The sequence below is a fragment of the Mya arenaria genome, chromosome 11 (assembly GCF_026914265.1).
Source record: "Mya arenaria isolate MELC-2E11 chromosome 11, ASM2691426v1".
Lineage (NCBI taxonomy): Eukaryota > Metazoa > Mollusca > Bivalvia > Myida > Myidae > Mya > Mya arenaria.
Window position 1 is genome coordinate 19,762,940 of NC_069132.1, and position 16,052 is coordinate 19,778,991.

The window sequence follows — 16,052 nt, forward strand, 5'->3', positions numbered from 1 at the left end:
CCCCTAGGTTGGCAGTCAAGTGTCTAACCACTGGACCGCGGATTCGCCTGCGACCCCTAGGTTGGCAGTCAAGTGTCTAACCACTGGACCACTGATCCGCCTGCGACCCCTAGGTTTACAGTCAAGTGTTTAACCACTAAACCATGGATCCCCCTGCGACCCCTAGGTTGGCAGTCAAGTGTCTAACTACTGGACCGCGGATTTGCCTGCGACCCCTAGGTTGGCAGTCAAGTGTCTAACCACTGGACCGCGGATTCGCTTGCAACCCCTAGGTTTACAGTCAAGTGTTTAACCATTAAACCATGGATCCCCCTGCGACCCCTAGGTTGGCAGTCAAGTGTCTAACCACTAAACCACGGATCCGCCTGCGATCCCTAGGTTGACAGTCAAGAACAGCCAAGTGTCTAACCACTAGACCACAGGTCCGCCTGCGACCCTTAGGTTGACAGTCTAGTGTCTTATGACGAATCCACCCCAACCCCTTGGTTTATAGTCTAGTCACTCTAGTGTCTGCTGCGACCCCTATGTTGAAAGTCTAGTGTCTACTGCGACCCCTAGGTTGACAGTCTAGTGTCTGCTGCGACCCCTAGGTTGACAGTCTAGTGTCTGCTGCTTCCCCTAGGTTGACAGTCTAGTGTCTCCTGCGACCCCTAGGTTGACAGTCTAGTGTCTGCTGCGACCATTGGTTGACAGTCAATTACATTTGTACTTACTTAACGTTGGCATTGAAAGTGTGTGTTATCTTAAAATTGAGATTAATAAACTACCCAGGTTTCTGACTTTGTGTAATAATCCATACAATTTTATTCATTTTACAGTTTCACAGAGATAAAATATACTGGCAATGGCAGGAACAACAATTACTACCTAACATAGCTATAAACAATGGGTACAATCAATAAAACAACAACGAAAACAACATGGAGGTTTATACTAAAACATACATAATCAGTAAAACAATTATGAAAGAATGTACTATAATACCCACTTAAAAACCATTTCAAAAATAATCATCATTTTATTTACATTATATAACAATAAAAGTTGTTTAATATTAAAATTAGTATACTTCTTATTACTAATTACTTCTTTCATAGATCTAATTTAAAGCAAAAATACAAACTATTCAGTGTGAATTTAATTATTAAACTTAAAGGCAAACCCTTTTAAATAAATTATGTAAAATTTGTGAATGATGGCAAACTTTCCACAACCTATGGAAATTCCTTACATTAGATGACTACACAAAATTGTCTAAAACAATCAACATTGAATTTCCCTGAAGCTTTTGAAACATAAGTTAGATGTATGAATGTCACTGTTAAGTTTTACACTAAAATATAAATGGATAGCTATTTTAAAACCCTAAATGACTTACAAACTTTTGACAGAATAATCACATAACAGTTCATAAACAACATAAATAATTATCAATGTCTAGTTTGACCAGGGGTTGTAAAGTTGAAATCAGGATTGAGACCTGATAGTATTGATGGAAAAACCTTGTTTTCTCCACACTTTCTTTTGACACTTGCAAACAAACAAAAATTTGGAAACAATTTCAAAAGAATCTTAGCCCATTAACCTTGTTTTGGGCATGAATTTCTCTGGCTCAAACTGACACCCGGCTATTTTTCACGATTGACAGTTGTCAGGTGTTATAACCCCTGTTTTAATATTCATGACTAATAATCATCTTTGGGTTCTTCTTTTATATATGGTCCTGGTTGGTTGACAGTGTAACCATAGTTAGATGCATCCTTGCTGCTTTCCGGCTCTGAGGTTCGGTGCTGACTAGACCCGCTGGCTTCAGGGTAACAAAAGTTAGATGTCTCCTTGTTACCTTCCGGTCCTGAGGTTCGGTGCTGACTAGACCTACTGGCTTCAGATAGAGGCTCAGTTTTAATTAGTGAGGTAGTGGCTGACTTTCCTGGTAAAGAAGGCTCAATTACAGCATTCGTTAGAGTACCATTTGCCTGATTTGCCAGAGGTGCATTCAGATAATCGGATAGTGTAAGCTTATTGAGGCTTCCTCTTTCAGCTAGATGTGGAGATTTTGTCACTGGTATTGATGACGGTATCATCCCATTTTGGGCAGGAGAGGCCAGAGTTGAGGTCAGTATTGAGAATAACTTTGAATGTTTTGACTGAAGAGGTGATTTGGGAAGTTCTGTCGATATGACAGGCCTTTTGACAAGAGGAGCTCTTCTTTTTATTATGACATGACTTTGTTTTGGTGTAGGTGAGTTTTGTGTATATCCAAGATGTTGCGCAATAATGCTCTGCAAGCGAGCACTAGAGGAGTAGCTTCTAGTTGGGGATGTGGGCTTGGAGGAGTAGCTTCTCACTGTGGATGAGGGTCGGTCATACTCACACTGTGTGCCCTTTGTGTGCAAACTGTTATCATTATTTGCCTGCGATAGGGCATTGTCCGCTTGAAAGCGAGGCGGCGGATATGACTGGGATTGGTCTTCTGATGCTGATACTGAAGCAGTCTCTATCACTTGAGGCGAGAAGTCAGGTGTTGTTTCCACCTTATGTTCTTTGGCAGTTTCTGAAATAGCACCAATTGTCTCAGACTTTAAATTGGAGGTTTTTGTGGTCATGCCAATATCTTCACGACTTTTACACTCAAGAGTTTTGCAATTCTGAACACTTTTTCTGACCTTGTTGTCATGATCATTGAAACTGTCATCAGGCTCCTGTTTTATAGCAGTATGCGACTGTGGTGCGCTGGTCACAGACTGCAAATTTGACATGTTATTCACAATATCTGTTGTTTTCTTCTGAGTATCGGAATACATCTCTAATACACTGACACTGATCTCTGAGGCTATTGCCTTAAATTTCGCTTCCACAAAACTTGGATCATAATTGTTCATTAGAAGTCCTAAATGCTTTGAAAGTATCTCCTCCGCAAGGCATTCAATTTTTTCAGCATCAACTTTCTGGCCAATTTCCACAGAGTTATCAGAAGTATCCGTAGCTTGCTTTTCATTGACAACCTCCTGTGTCTTATTAGCAACTTCAGTCACATTGCTCTCTTCATCATTCCGAGAGTTGTCATCATGTTGTGTGTCCATCTCTATTGAATTTTCGTTATCAACATCATTATTCAAATCATCTATAACATAATTGTAGTTAATATCATCTACCTCTTCCAGTACAACATTTGCATTCCCAACATTGTCAGACAAACTAAAGGGTTCCTCAGTAATATTTGCTAATGCATTTTCAATACACTTCTTAATACTCCCATTGGGCACATTATTTGCTTCTTCCTTCCTTTTAGCATCTTCCAGTCTTTTAGCCTTAATTCTCTCCCTTCTCCTCTGCCTCCGTCTTTCTAACTTTGCATTTTTTGCTGCCCTTTCACTTTCATTTTCGTTACTTTCATTAACATTAACCTCAACATCATTTGGAAGTACGTGATCCAGTTTGTATTCAGCACTTTCATACATGGCTGTTTCTTTATCCTTGATCAGCTTAGCTAACCCCTCTGAATCAGACTGCATGCCTCGCCAGTCTATGTCTACAAAGAGGTACGTCTCATTCATGTAACTTTCTTTGTCAGAGCAGTTCCTTGGTACGAATCCCACTTTAATCAAGGTATCATAGTTAATGTTTTCCGGGATCAGGAAGCCTTTAGCATCTGTCACTCCAATTTGCTGTTTGTGGACATTCCGTAGATGGTGATTTAAACTCTGTTTCACTGCAGTTCTGTAGGCACAGAATGCACACCTGAAATAATGTAACAGACACACCTGAAACATTGAAACGGAAAGGACACCTGAAATAGTGAAACAGGCACACCTGAAATAGTGTAACAGGCACACCTGAAACATTGTAAAGGAAAGGACACCTGAAATAGTGTAACAGGCACACCTGAAATAGTATAACAGGCACACCTGAAATAGTATAACAGACACACCTGAAATAGTATAACAGAACGCACACCTGAAATAGTATAACAGGCACATCTGGAATAAGATAACAGGCACACCTGAAATTGTTTAACAGAACGCGCACATGGAATAGTACAACAGGCACACCTGAAATAGTATAACAGCTACACCTAAAATAGTATAACAGGCACACCTGAAATAGTATAACAGCTACACCTAAAATAGTATAACAGGCACACCTGAAATAGTATGACAGCTACACCTAAAATAGTATAACAGCTACACCTAAAATAGTATAACAGCTACACCTAAAATAGTATAACAGGCACACCTGAAATAGTATGACAGCTACACCTAAAATAGTATAACAGCTACACCTAAAATAGTATAACAGCTACACCTAAAATAGTATAATAGGCACACCTAAACTAGTATAACAGCTACACCTAAAATAGTATAACAGCTACACCTAAAATAGTATAACAGCTACACCTAAAATAGTATAACAGGCACACCTAAAATAGTATAACAGCTACACCTAAAATAGTATAACAGGCACACCTGAAATAGTATAACAGCTACACCTAAAATAGTATAACAGGCACACCTGAAATAGTATAACAGCTACACCTAAAATAGTATAACAGGCACACCTGAAATAGTATAACAGCTACACCTAAAATAGTATAACAGCTACACCTAAAATAGTATAACAGGCACACCTAAAATAGTATAACAGCTACACCTAAAATAGTATAACAGGCACACCTGAAATAGTATGACAGCTACACCTAAAATAGTATAACAGCTACACCTAAAATAGTATAACAGCTACACCTAAAATAGTATAACAGGCACACCTAAAATAGTATAACAGCTACACCTAAAATAGTATAACAGGCACACCTAAAATAGTATAACAGGCACACCTGGAATAGTATAACAGCTACACCTAAACTAGTATAACAGCTACACCTAAAATAGTATAACAGGCACACCTGAAATAGTATAACAGCTACACCTAAAATAGTGTAACAGGAGACACACCTGAAATAGTATAACAGCTACACCTAAAATAGTGTAACAGGAGACACACCTGAAATAGTATAACAGCTACACCTAAAATAGTATAACAGGCACACCTGAAATAGTATAACAGCTACACCTAAAATAGTATAACAGGCACACCTGAAATAGTATAACAGCTACACCTAAAATAGTACAACCGGCACACCTGGAATAGTACAACAGGCACGCCTGAAACATTGTAATGGAAAACACACCTGAAATTGTACAACAGGCACGCCTGAAACATTGTAATGGAAAACACACCTGAAATAGTGTAACAGAAGGCCCTCTGAAATAGTGTTACAGAAGGCACACCTAAAATAGTGAAACAGAACGCACACCTAGAATAGTTTAACAGAATGCACATCTGGAATAGTGTAACAGAATGCACACCTGGAATAGTGTAACAGAACGCACACCTGAAATAGTGTAACTGAACGCACACCTGAAATAGTGTAACAGAATGCACACCTGGAATAGTGTAACAGAAGGCACACCTGAAATAGTGTAACAGGAGACACACCTGAAATAGTATAACAGGCACACCTGAAACATTGTAACAGAAGGCACACCTGAAATAGTGTAACAGAGCGCACACCTGAAATAGTATAACAGGCACACCTGAAACATTGTAACAGAAGGCACACCTGAAATAGTGTAACAGAGCGCACACCTGAAATAGTATAACAGGCACACCTGAAACATTGTAACAGAAGGCACACCTGAAATAGTGTAACAGAAGGCACATCTGAAATAGTGTAACAGAACGCACACCTGGAATAGTGTAACACAACGCACACCTGGAATAGTACAACAGGCATGCCTGAAACATTGTAATGGAATACACACCTGAAATAGTGTAACAGATAGCACACCTGAAATAGTGTAACAGAACACACACCTGGAATAGTGTCACAGAAGGCACACCTGAAATAGTGTAACAGAAGGCACACCTGGAATAGTGTAACAGAAGACACATCTGAAATAGCGTAACAGGAGACACACCTGAAATAGTGTTACAGAGACACACCTGAAAGAGTGTAACAGGAACACCTGAAATAGTGTAACAGGCACACCTGAAATAGTGTAACAGGAACACCTGAAATAGTGTAACAGGAACACCAGAAATAGTATAACAGGAACACCTGAAATAGTGTAACAGGATACACACCTGAAATAGTGTAACAGGAGACACACCAGAATAGTGTAACAGATACACCTGAAATAGCATAACAGGCACACCTGAAATAGTGTAACAGGAACACCTGAAATAGTGTAACAGGAACACCCGAAATAGTATAACAGGAACACCTGAAATAGTATAACAGGCACACCTGAAATAGTGAAACAGGAACACCTGAAATAGTGTAACAGGAACACCAGAAATAGTATAACAGGAACACCTGAAATAGTGTAACAGGATACACACCTGAAATAGTGTAACAGGAGACACACCTGGAATAGTGTAACAGATACACCTGAAATAGCATAACAGGCACACCTGAAATAGTGTAACAGGAACACCTGAAATAGTATAACAGGAACACCTGAAATAGTGTAACAGGAGACACACCCGAAATAGTATAACAGGAACACCTGAAATAGTATAACAGGAACACCTGAAATAGTGTAACAGGAGACACACCTGAAATAGTGTAACAGGAGACACACCTGAAATAGTGTAACAGATACACCTGAAATAGTGTATCAGGAACACCTGGAATAGCGTAACAGACACACCTGAAATAGTGTAACAGGAACACCTGAAATAGTGTAACAGGAACACCTGGAATAGTGTTACAGGCACAGCTGAAATAGTGTAACAGGAACACCTGAAATAGTGTTACAGGCACACCTGAAATAGTGTTACAGGCACACCTGAAATAGTGTAACAGGAACACCTGAAATAGTGTTACAGGCACACCTGAAATAGGGTAACAGGAACACCTGAAATAGTGTAACAGGAACACCTGAAATAGTGTAACAGGAACACCTGAAATAGTGTTACAGGAACACCTGAAATAGTGCTACAGGCACACCTGAAATAGTGTAACAGAACGCACACCTGAACTAGTGTAACAGAACGCACACCTGAAATAGTGTAACAGAATGCACACCTGAAATAGTGCAACCCTGAAATAGTGTAACAGAACGCACACCTGAACTAGCGTTACAGAAGGCACACCTGGAATTGTGTTACAGACACACCTGAAATAGTGTAACAGAATGTACACCTGAAATAGTGTAACAGAATGTACACCTGAAATAGTGTTACAACAATACAGATTGCAGCCATAAATTTAAGACATGTAAAATAATCCTTCTATCCACTGGCCAACTATTGATTATATATGGTAGAATCTATATTTAAAGGCAAGTACACAAGACCATATCGTAAAAGATTCAAACCTGCTTTTAATATAATGATAATTAACCCAATCAATACACTTATGCGTAAAAATTATTTGACAGGCATCAATAAGAATTCATAGTTTCCATTGTGGATAGATCTACTATACCCTTAAAGGTAAAAAATACTGTAATAAATTTATTGATATATCAATGACATGACAGATGGACACCAAACTTACGGGAAAGGTTTCTCCCCAGTGTGTACCCGAAGGTGTTCGATGAGGCACCTGTTGATGTAGAACGACTTGGGGCAGAAAGGACACTGGAAATCTTTCTCTTTCTTGTGACGCTTTACGTGGATCTGCAGCGTCGCCTGCTGAACAAACGCCCTGGGAGAGAGGTAATTTCAGTTTCAGCTTGTACAACAAAACAAAAAACATTAGGTCATATGCTGTGCCATACTACTTTCTTCTTATTTGCAAATCTAATTTACAATCCTTTAAACAATGTACATCAAAAAAGAAAATATCAGAAAAAGTACAATTGCGTTAAAAAATATATGCTTGTTTGCTATTTTAGTTCATCAAGGGCATTAATTCAACAATAAATCAATCAAGAGTTATGGATAAGTGACACACATGTCACTGTTAGCATTTGTACAACATTTTATGTGTAATTCTTAAATGGTTATTGATGTATGGTCAAGAATAAAGGTTTTGCATAGCTTTCTTCAGTCTTTGGCATTGCTACACAAGTGCGTATTGTCAGTGGTAGCATGAGAACAAATGTTATAATGACAATTACAAATGGTCAAGAGGCATATTGACATGAAATGAATGGGAGCCTGACTCCACTTGGTCAATTATCTAAGGTTGTTTGTCAGAGATGGTCAAAGTAATTTAATGAATACTGTGTTTTTTCAGCCCTTTAAGCGGATGAAGTTTGGCCCATTCTTCACCTGGAAGTCTTTATTTTTTCCCTACCTAGGTAAAAAAAATCACCTTTGATTTTTTTTCTCTTTCTGTTTCTTTTTGGAGGAGCATTGACCTTGAACATTTTGGCAAATGTAGCAATATAGTGCCATTCAGAAATATGTTGTTTGGTTTTTTTTAATAAAAGGTTTGAAAACGAGTTCCACATTTTATATATCATGTTATTGTGACAAAATCATTTACAAACCTTAAAACCATTAATAAAATTAGACATTTTAAACAGGTTTTAAAACACACTTTTACCAAACTAAAATAATAAGATAAATACTAAGATAAATAAATGATACACATGACATATACATACTGGTCACAGAATTCACATTTGAAGGGTCTCTCCCCGGTATGCAGCCTACGGTGTGACTTGAGTGCCCCAAGCTGGCTGAAAGACGACGGGCAGAACTCACAGCGGTATGGTCGCGTTGTCAGGTGGTTACGGGAGTGGATCTTCAGCGAGTATGCTCGGTTAAAACATTTCCCGCACTCCTTACATTCAAAGCTCTTCTCTGTCGAGTGAATGACCATGTGCTCACTTAAATTATTCTTACGGTTGAAACATTTCCCACAAGTTGGGCACTCAAATGGTTTGTCTTCACTATGTACCACAAAATGCTTGACAAGGTTAGTTTTGGTGGAGAATATTTTATTACAATATTCACATTGGAACCTCATTTTGGCCCCTTTTTCGTGAAACTCCTGCCTGTGTTTCTTCAGGGCTGCTGACATCTTGAAACCCTTGTTGCATAGGTCACAGACAAACCTCCGCAAATCACTGTGAACGTATGTGATGTGATCCTTCCAGGAACTGACCTGAAATAAAACGTTGGAAATACTATATGATTAGCCCTTGCCAAAGTGTGTCATTCCCATGACTGGCCCTTTAACCACTTAGAAAGTAACAGACATAGTGTTCAATCAGATCTGGTATTTTTTCAACAAATTTAAGACAAAAATGCTAGACATACCCGCAAGGGCATTTTTATTGCAGATTGACGCATAAAGCTGTAGTCTTTTTCCAAGTCAGATTGGGGCTTACATTTCATATAATAAATAAATCATGGCATACACGTACCTTGTGTCAGAGACAAAATTAGAAAATGTTACAAGGTATATTCTATTACATATATGCAAGTTGTTAGAGTACAAAAAGATGTGTATATATTTTCTATAAACATATTCCAGTTCTACTCACAGATGTGAACGGTTTCTTGCACTGTTCACACTGGTACGGGTACTTGCCCTCGTGTATGGCCTTCATGTGGCGCCGCACCTGATATGGGAACTGGAAACCCTTGTCACACTTGCTACACGAGTACCTGTAAACAAACGTTGGGGTTGACGATAACGCTCATAAACGCTCATAATGTATACATAATAATACTTAATGACACCAATTTAGTTTTACTTCATACTGTTTTTGTTAGCTTGAATGTGAGGAATCTGAAAGTTACAAGGTGACCACATAATATAAACTATGAATCAATTTTTCCCCGCAAAATCTGGTTCTGGTGTTATTTTGAACCTAATGTTTGGAATATCTCCTTGGTGACAGGCAGACACCCATACCTTACTGACACTTATAAAGTTATAAGGCTTATAAATAACATATTTGAAAAAGAAAAGAGGAAATTAAATGGCTAATCTGTAACCTTAATACCTTAATAACTTAACAGTTAATAAAATTTCAGAAGAAACTCAAGATACATCTAAAAATATAACTTATCATTCCCTTCGATATTGACAACATTTCTTCCATGTCGATAATATCAGAATCAATATATATAACAGACATACTTGAGCAGGGCTGGGTCTGGTCCCTGCCTCACACGGTACGGGGTATCCTTGTTGAGCACAACTATCTTATCCCGGCCTGGCTTTTTCTGTTCGCCATCACCATTCAGATCATCTGACATCTGCAGTGATAAAATAGCTTCAATAAATAAATAATTACTGGTCACATGTATTTCATGTTATATTAACAAACTGTTTCATAAAAGAAGTGATTGGTCATTAATTAGTTTTATACTCTTTGAAATCAAACTGATAACTTGTACTGATTCTATTTGAAACAAGTTATTGATCGGAAACCATTTGGTATTCCGACCGACCGACAGACAGACAGACAGACAGACCGACCGACATGTGCAAAACAATATACCCCACTTTTTTCAAAAGGGGGCATAAAAATTACACATAGCATACACAATGTATAATTCACTTGAGAGGCTTAAGTATATTAGTTAAAACTATCGCACTATTGACCTTTATGTAAACTTGAAACCATATAATGGGAATTAAAAGTTACAACTCAATGCCAGTTCATACCTGAAACAATCGTCCACCAAAGCCATCCTCTGTAGCACTTCCTAGTTCCTCCTCAGAGACCTGTTCAAATGTCAATCCATGGTCGTAACCGTCCACGGTGTTATCACTATTATCATCCATCATACTCTCTTCTCCATTCGCTGGATTTTTTTCAAGCGCTTCTGGAAATGCTTCCCCACACGAGTTGGCTTTTTCATCATGAAGATGGTCATCAGACCCTGAATTCTCTTCAAGTTCAACTGGTTCATCTTTGAGACATACAGCAGACGCAAATGGGGAAGCCATCCTTACAACTGTAAGTTCCTTCATGATGAAAATAAATAAATCAGCAGCGTCTTTATTTTTAAACAGTCTGATATCAGTATAATACGGGCAAAAACGAGTCATAAATTATCAAAATTGGAAAAAATATAGAATACAATCCTAGACAGTCTCCATTTTTTTCTAACAAGACATGCATAATTACAGAACTTATTAATATCATTAAGCATACACCACTAAAGTGTTTTCGAGATGTTATATATCTGATTTCAAAGCTAACAAAAGTATTTTAGTACACTTTGGTCTGTTTAATAAAGACTTGACTCATGAACTCTAGGAGTGGGTATTCCAGGGTCTGGGCTATAGTGAACCAAAGTTACTTTAAAGAGGAACAAGATATGGCATTCAAATACCAGAAAAGATTTCAGCTTTCAGCGGACTTCTTTGACTAAAATAACAACTTATTAAATTAAATTACATGGTCAAATATCTAATTATGATTGTTCAAATTTATATAAAATCTGTCGAACACATACAACTACTTGCGTTTTTCTTTCGGCAAGAATTTTGTTTAGGTGTTAAGACTACTTTTTCAATTAACATTCTTTTACAGTGATAGGTGTAATATCAAAATAACATGATACATATCATACCTCCTCTAAGTAATACTTTCAAAGGATTTTTCCTATCATGCTAGATTAATTATAAGGTTGTTTTTTACAAACTACACATCGATGTACAAAGCTGTTATTCCCTTTAATATTTTGCTACTTCAATGTATATGATTACCCTTTAAGTTATACTTTTGAAACAACTAACCATTTTACAGTGGTATATCAACTAGTTGAACCGTGCACGTGTGGACTGGCCGTACAGCCGGGAAAACTTGTTGGTGTTATCACTGTTCTTGATGCTCTAATCCTATTTTCCTATTTATATGCATGCTCCACTATGTGTTCATTTTAACATATATACTTTTAATTCCAGGTCACAAGCTCATTGTTATTTTATTTGATATGTTATGTAAACATGTCTGTTATTCAAGTCGGAAAATAGCTCATTGAGCTAATGTTTCTTGTTAACACATACCCGACTTTAAATAAAGATTCTTGTATCTTGTAACAAAAAACAAGCCATAGTTAATGTTTCAATAATCATAATTTATTTCGGCAGTTAACTTACACATGTATAACAAATATAAACTTTGAGTGATAGACTTAATAGTTGTGAATGTGTGAAAACTATTAATTACTAATAACAATATTGTAATCGTGTAATTGAAGCTGAAAACATACAAATATTATATGACTAATGGTTCCTAAAAGATTTAAAGTGATTAACTATTGCCCCATAATATAGAAATACTGTGTTTGTTGCAGCTTTCTTTCAAATCAAACACGGTATCCTTCATACGGACCATTGTTTTCGATATTAAGTCATCTCTTCGGTAAATTTGTATTTGTTGTGGTACATCTGGGAGTAAGCGTGCGTCTTTAAAGCTGTATTCCATGAAAAGCTACCTAAGAGTGAAATATTTGCTTTTGATATTCATCAGGTTTACAAACGAAATTGCTATATATTACACTGAAACAAACAGTGTCTTCAGTAGTGTCTTTATATGTAGTTTAAATAAATATACATGTATACTGATAAATGATGACGACTTAAACACCATTCCCCCAAACATCAGGAAAGTTCAGAAAAAGGCTCGGTCATTCCGACTGATAGACTCTGATATTTGGTCGGTACGAAAGAAAATTTGCCAGTCCGACAATTTTTGTTTGAAAACTTGCTTTTTCAAACCCTCTGTTGCTAATTTTACATTTACAAGAAATAAAAACATATTTAGATATTAATCAGTTAAACTTGAACACAAATAACGTAATCTTGATTTTTTTTCTGCTTTCATCTGCTTTGTCCTTTCTTTTTTTGCCAGGTTTTGCCCCTGAATAAAATTGTAAGGCAGCCATTTTTTGATATGTGGTACACATTCCGACATCTACACTTCCGGAAAAGGACATCAGATTCGTAAAACAAATGGTTATTTGACAATATCTTTGGTAAAAACCTGATTTTATGTTAAACAAAAAAATCATCCTTACTTTTGAGCGGTGTTTAATATTTGATAAAGATTAAATCTTCTTTATTTTTTTAACATCTGGCCGTGAAAATTTTCGGTCAGACGAACCGACCCCATCACAAATTTAGTCGCACCGAGTCAAAATTTACCGGTCAGGACCACAATGATTTGGTGGGAATGAGCTGAATTTTGATCTTTACAAAATTTAGTGACATTTAACCTAAAATAACCTAAAATATATATTTTTTTCTTCAGATTCATCAAAGGGGTCACTCCTTCCAAGGATCTAGCATAAAATAACTATGAATTACTGCACTTTAACACCCCTTTGATGAATCTGAAGAAAAAAAATTAAAAAATAGGTTAAAAGTCACTAAATTTTGTAAAGGTCAAAATTCAGCTTATTCCCACCTAGTCCAAATAATTGTACGTTGACGGATTTTTTTTAGATTTTTGATATGGCAAATCCTTCACATACAAATTGCTTAGTATCAAAAGCGGGTAGTTGTTCCGATCAGGATTCCGGGTTAAAGCATATAGCGTCTATAAAATATCATAAAAACAAGAAATATTACCAGATAATGTTATTTTATATTAGTTACATACACAAAAAATAAATATCCAACTTATAATTATGAGTTTGACGGCTTTTCTTCATTTCATTCTGTCAAAACATAACGATATATACATGAAGGGCACCTGCAAGGCTTCAGGGCACAGTTTTAAATCGCCCGGAACATTTAGGCCATGGCCGAGTTGTTACGATTGTTTAACGAGGTCTATCTCGAAGCTTTGTCGGAGGAGGCCGAGTTATTACGATTGTATCGAGTTGTTCCCCTTCGCATAATTGTTGTCTGTGTCAGTCAACTTTCGTTTTATTGGAAAGGTAAACAGTTTGTTTTAATGCATTACATGTTTGTTCAGTGCAAAATAACATTTCACTTACATGGTAAAATATTAATATAACTCTTTATGATCAATTTCAACCATAAAATACTTCACTTAAAACAATTTTTATATTTTTAAAACACCCCCGTTTTTTGCACATTCCCGTTTAGACGTTAGGGATTGGAAGAATCCTGTATAACACGTCTATGATTTTAGACCAATTCCCACCAAATCACTGTGGTCAGGACGGTTGGACCGATGTTTTAGCGATGTCTTTTCCCCTATAATATTTTAAATAAAGCCAGGGTTCCCCCTGGGTTCTAAAAAGTTGTCGCCACTTTTTCGCGGGGGGGGGGGGGGGTTAAGGGGGCCGCGAAAGGCCCCCTTACGGCTCCAGGGCAGCGCCCTTGTGGGGGCCAAGGGGGCGAAGCTCCCTGAATCTGATGGGGTTTAAGCATTTAAAGAGCCTTAAATTGCATTTAATAAGCACATTGTCGTGCAAAAATATAGCATTTTGTTGTAAATGAAGCACAAGTTAATCTATTGACAAAATACTGTATATATGGACTAGTATATAAATAAAAAAATATGAAAATATTGCAAAAAATGTGACATAGACATCAATATGTTGATTTCAGTCTAATGCCTGCATACAATAGTGTCATAGCATTAAAGACTGCAATTAAGAATTTATGAGACAATTCCAAAATAAATGGAAACTCAAAGAAATATACATTGTCAAACTAGTGCCATAACTTTCCTAATAGAAATTCGTCTACCTACTCTTTACCCCAGCCAACTTATTAGAAGCCTTATCAAATGGGGTTTAATTCTAAGTATTTGTAAGCATACCCAATGATTTCTGTTAATCTTTTTGAACCCTTAGAATGCTGCATTTATAGCAATTATAAATTGCGACAAAACTGAAAGCAAATCTATTTTTAGCGCGTAAACGTCATTACAAAATTTGCATATCACATGACTTTCCGACAACATAAAATTCCATGATTTGCATTTATAAAACTAACACGATAATTACATAACAACAAAGCTGTTGAGCTAAATATTAACCTTGTTTGCTAATAAGAGACATAAACAGTTAAAGGATGTCATTGTTTATCCGTGAAAGCAATAAAATTCTGCAATAATTAGCGAGGTGTTGACTGGGCGTGATGCTTGCCCTAATTATCGGATTAATTTTTGTTGTCGCACCAGCAGATGCGCATGATTTATGACAGTCATAGAATTGATTATCATGCAGGCCGCATGGGCACCACTTACGTCATTAAAAGAAAATATTTTAGAAAAAAAATCGTTGTCGCCATAAATTCGCCAAATTTGAAAAGTTGTCGCCACTTTTGCGAATTTGTCGCAAATGGCGACAATGGCGATCGCCAGCGGGAACCCTGAAAGCCTAATAAAAAAGCCTACCTACACTACCATTACTTTTAAAAGGATGTTATCCAAACCAAATCTTATTTAGTGGCCTGGGTTGACTGACTGGAATTTGACAGACCCAATGAGATCATTACGTCCAACCACTTGGGTTTCCACAAAATTCACTGTTACTGTGTAAGACAATAGCTTTTTGCAGTTAAAATTAATTTCCTTGTTGTGTCATCCGCACTGTATGGACAAACATTAGATAGGTGAATTATTTTATCATCACATTGACCTAGTGACCTAATTTCAGCAGTGAGCTTGACAGGAATAGTGCGAGAAATAACATTGTAAGTAAAACTGAAAATGAGAAACAGTTAACATGAATCAAAAAATAAGCCAGCTATAATTATAAATGTTAAAATGTTTTTGAATCATCTGATTTACTCACTAATTATGGCACCAACATTCATGGAATTTGATCGACGCTTGGACAAAAATTAATCGAAAATGGCAAGATTTTACAAAGGGAAGCTACTCATTTTACATAGATCGTTATGACCGGTATGACTAAAATACGAAAATCGCTATTTTCGCGAAAATAAAGTTAATCTGCGGAAAGGGGTTTTGATTACGAAAGGTTTCTTCAAAATTGACATTTTGTTTAAAACTACATGATTTATGTTTCATATAATCACGGACATGGTTTATATGTCCGTGCTATTATTATTTTACTTACACTAAAGTATCAGGGTAAAATTGTTGTAATGTTTAAAAAGATCACTGCTTTGATGGAGTTTCTTC

The 16,052-nt window shown here is 36.8% G+C and overlaps 1 protein-coding gene across 1 annotated transcript; it reads right to left on the minus strand.

Moving 5' to 3' along the window:
- Positions 1-774: 774 nt before the first annotated feature.
- Positions 775-15,773, minus strand: LOC128209886 (uncharacterized). Its single transcript, XM_052914144.1, has 7 exons — positions 15,700-15,773; positions 10,640-10,942; positions 10,109-10,227; positions 9,507-9,630; positions 8,622-9,124; positions 7,565-7,714; positions 775-3,741 (listed from the first exon to the last, which is right to left on the minus strand). Exons 2-7 carry the CDS (start codon positions 10,922-10,924, stop codon positions 1,686-1,688), a joined length of 3,237 nt encoding a protein of 1,078 aa, XP_052770104.1. The 5' UTR covers positions 10,925-10,942; positions 15,700-15,773; the 3' UTR covers positions 775-1,685.
- Between the last annotated feature and the right edge of the window lie 279 nt (positions 15,774-16,052).

Excerpts from the sequence above, each read along its gene's own strand:
- LOC128209886 (XM_052914144.1), bottom strand. The coding sequence starts at position 10,924 with ATGGCTTCCCCATTTGCGTCTGCTGTATGTCTCAAAGATGAACCAGTT. Across the intron at positions 9,125-9,506 it reads GCAAGAAACCGTTCACATCT|GTCAGTTCCTGGAAGGATCA; the intron begins GTGAGTAGAACT and ends GTTTTATTTCAG. Across the intron at positions 7,715-8,621 it reads AAATGTGAATTCTGTGACCA|GGCGTTTGTTCAGCAGGCGA; the intron begins GTATGTATATGT and ends CCTCTCTCCCAG.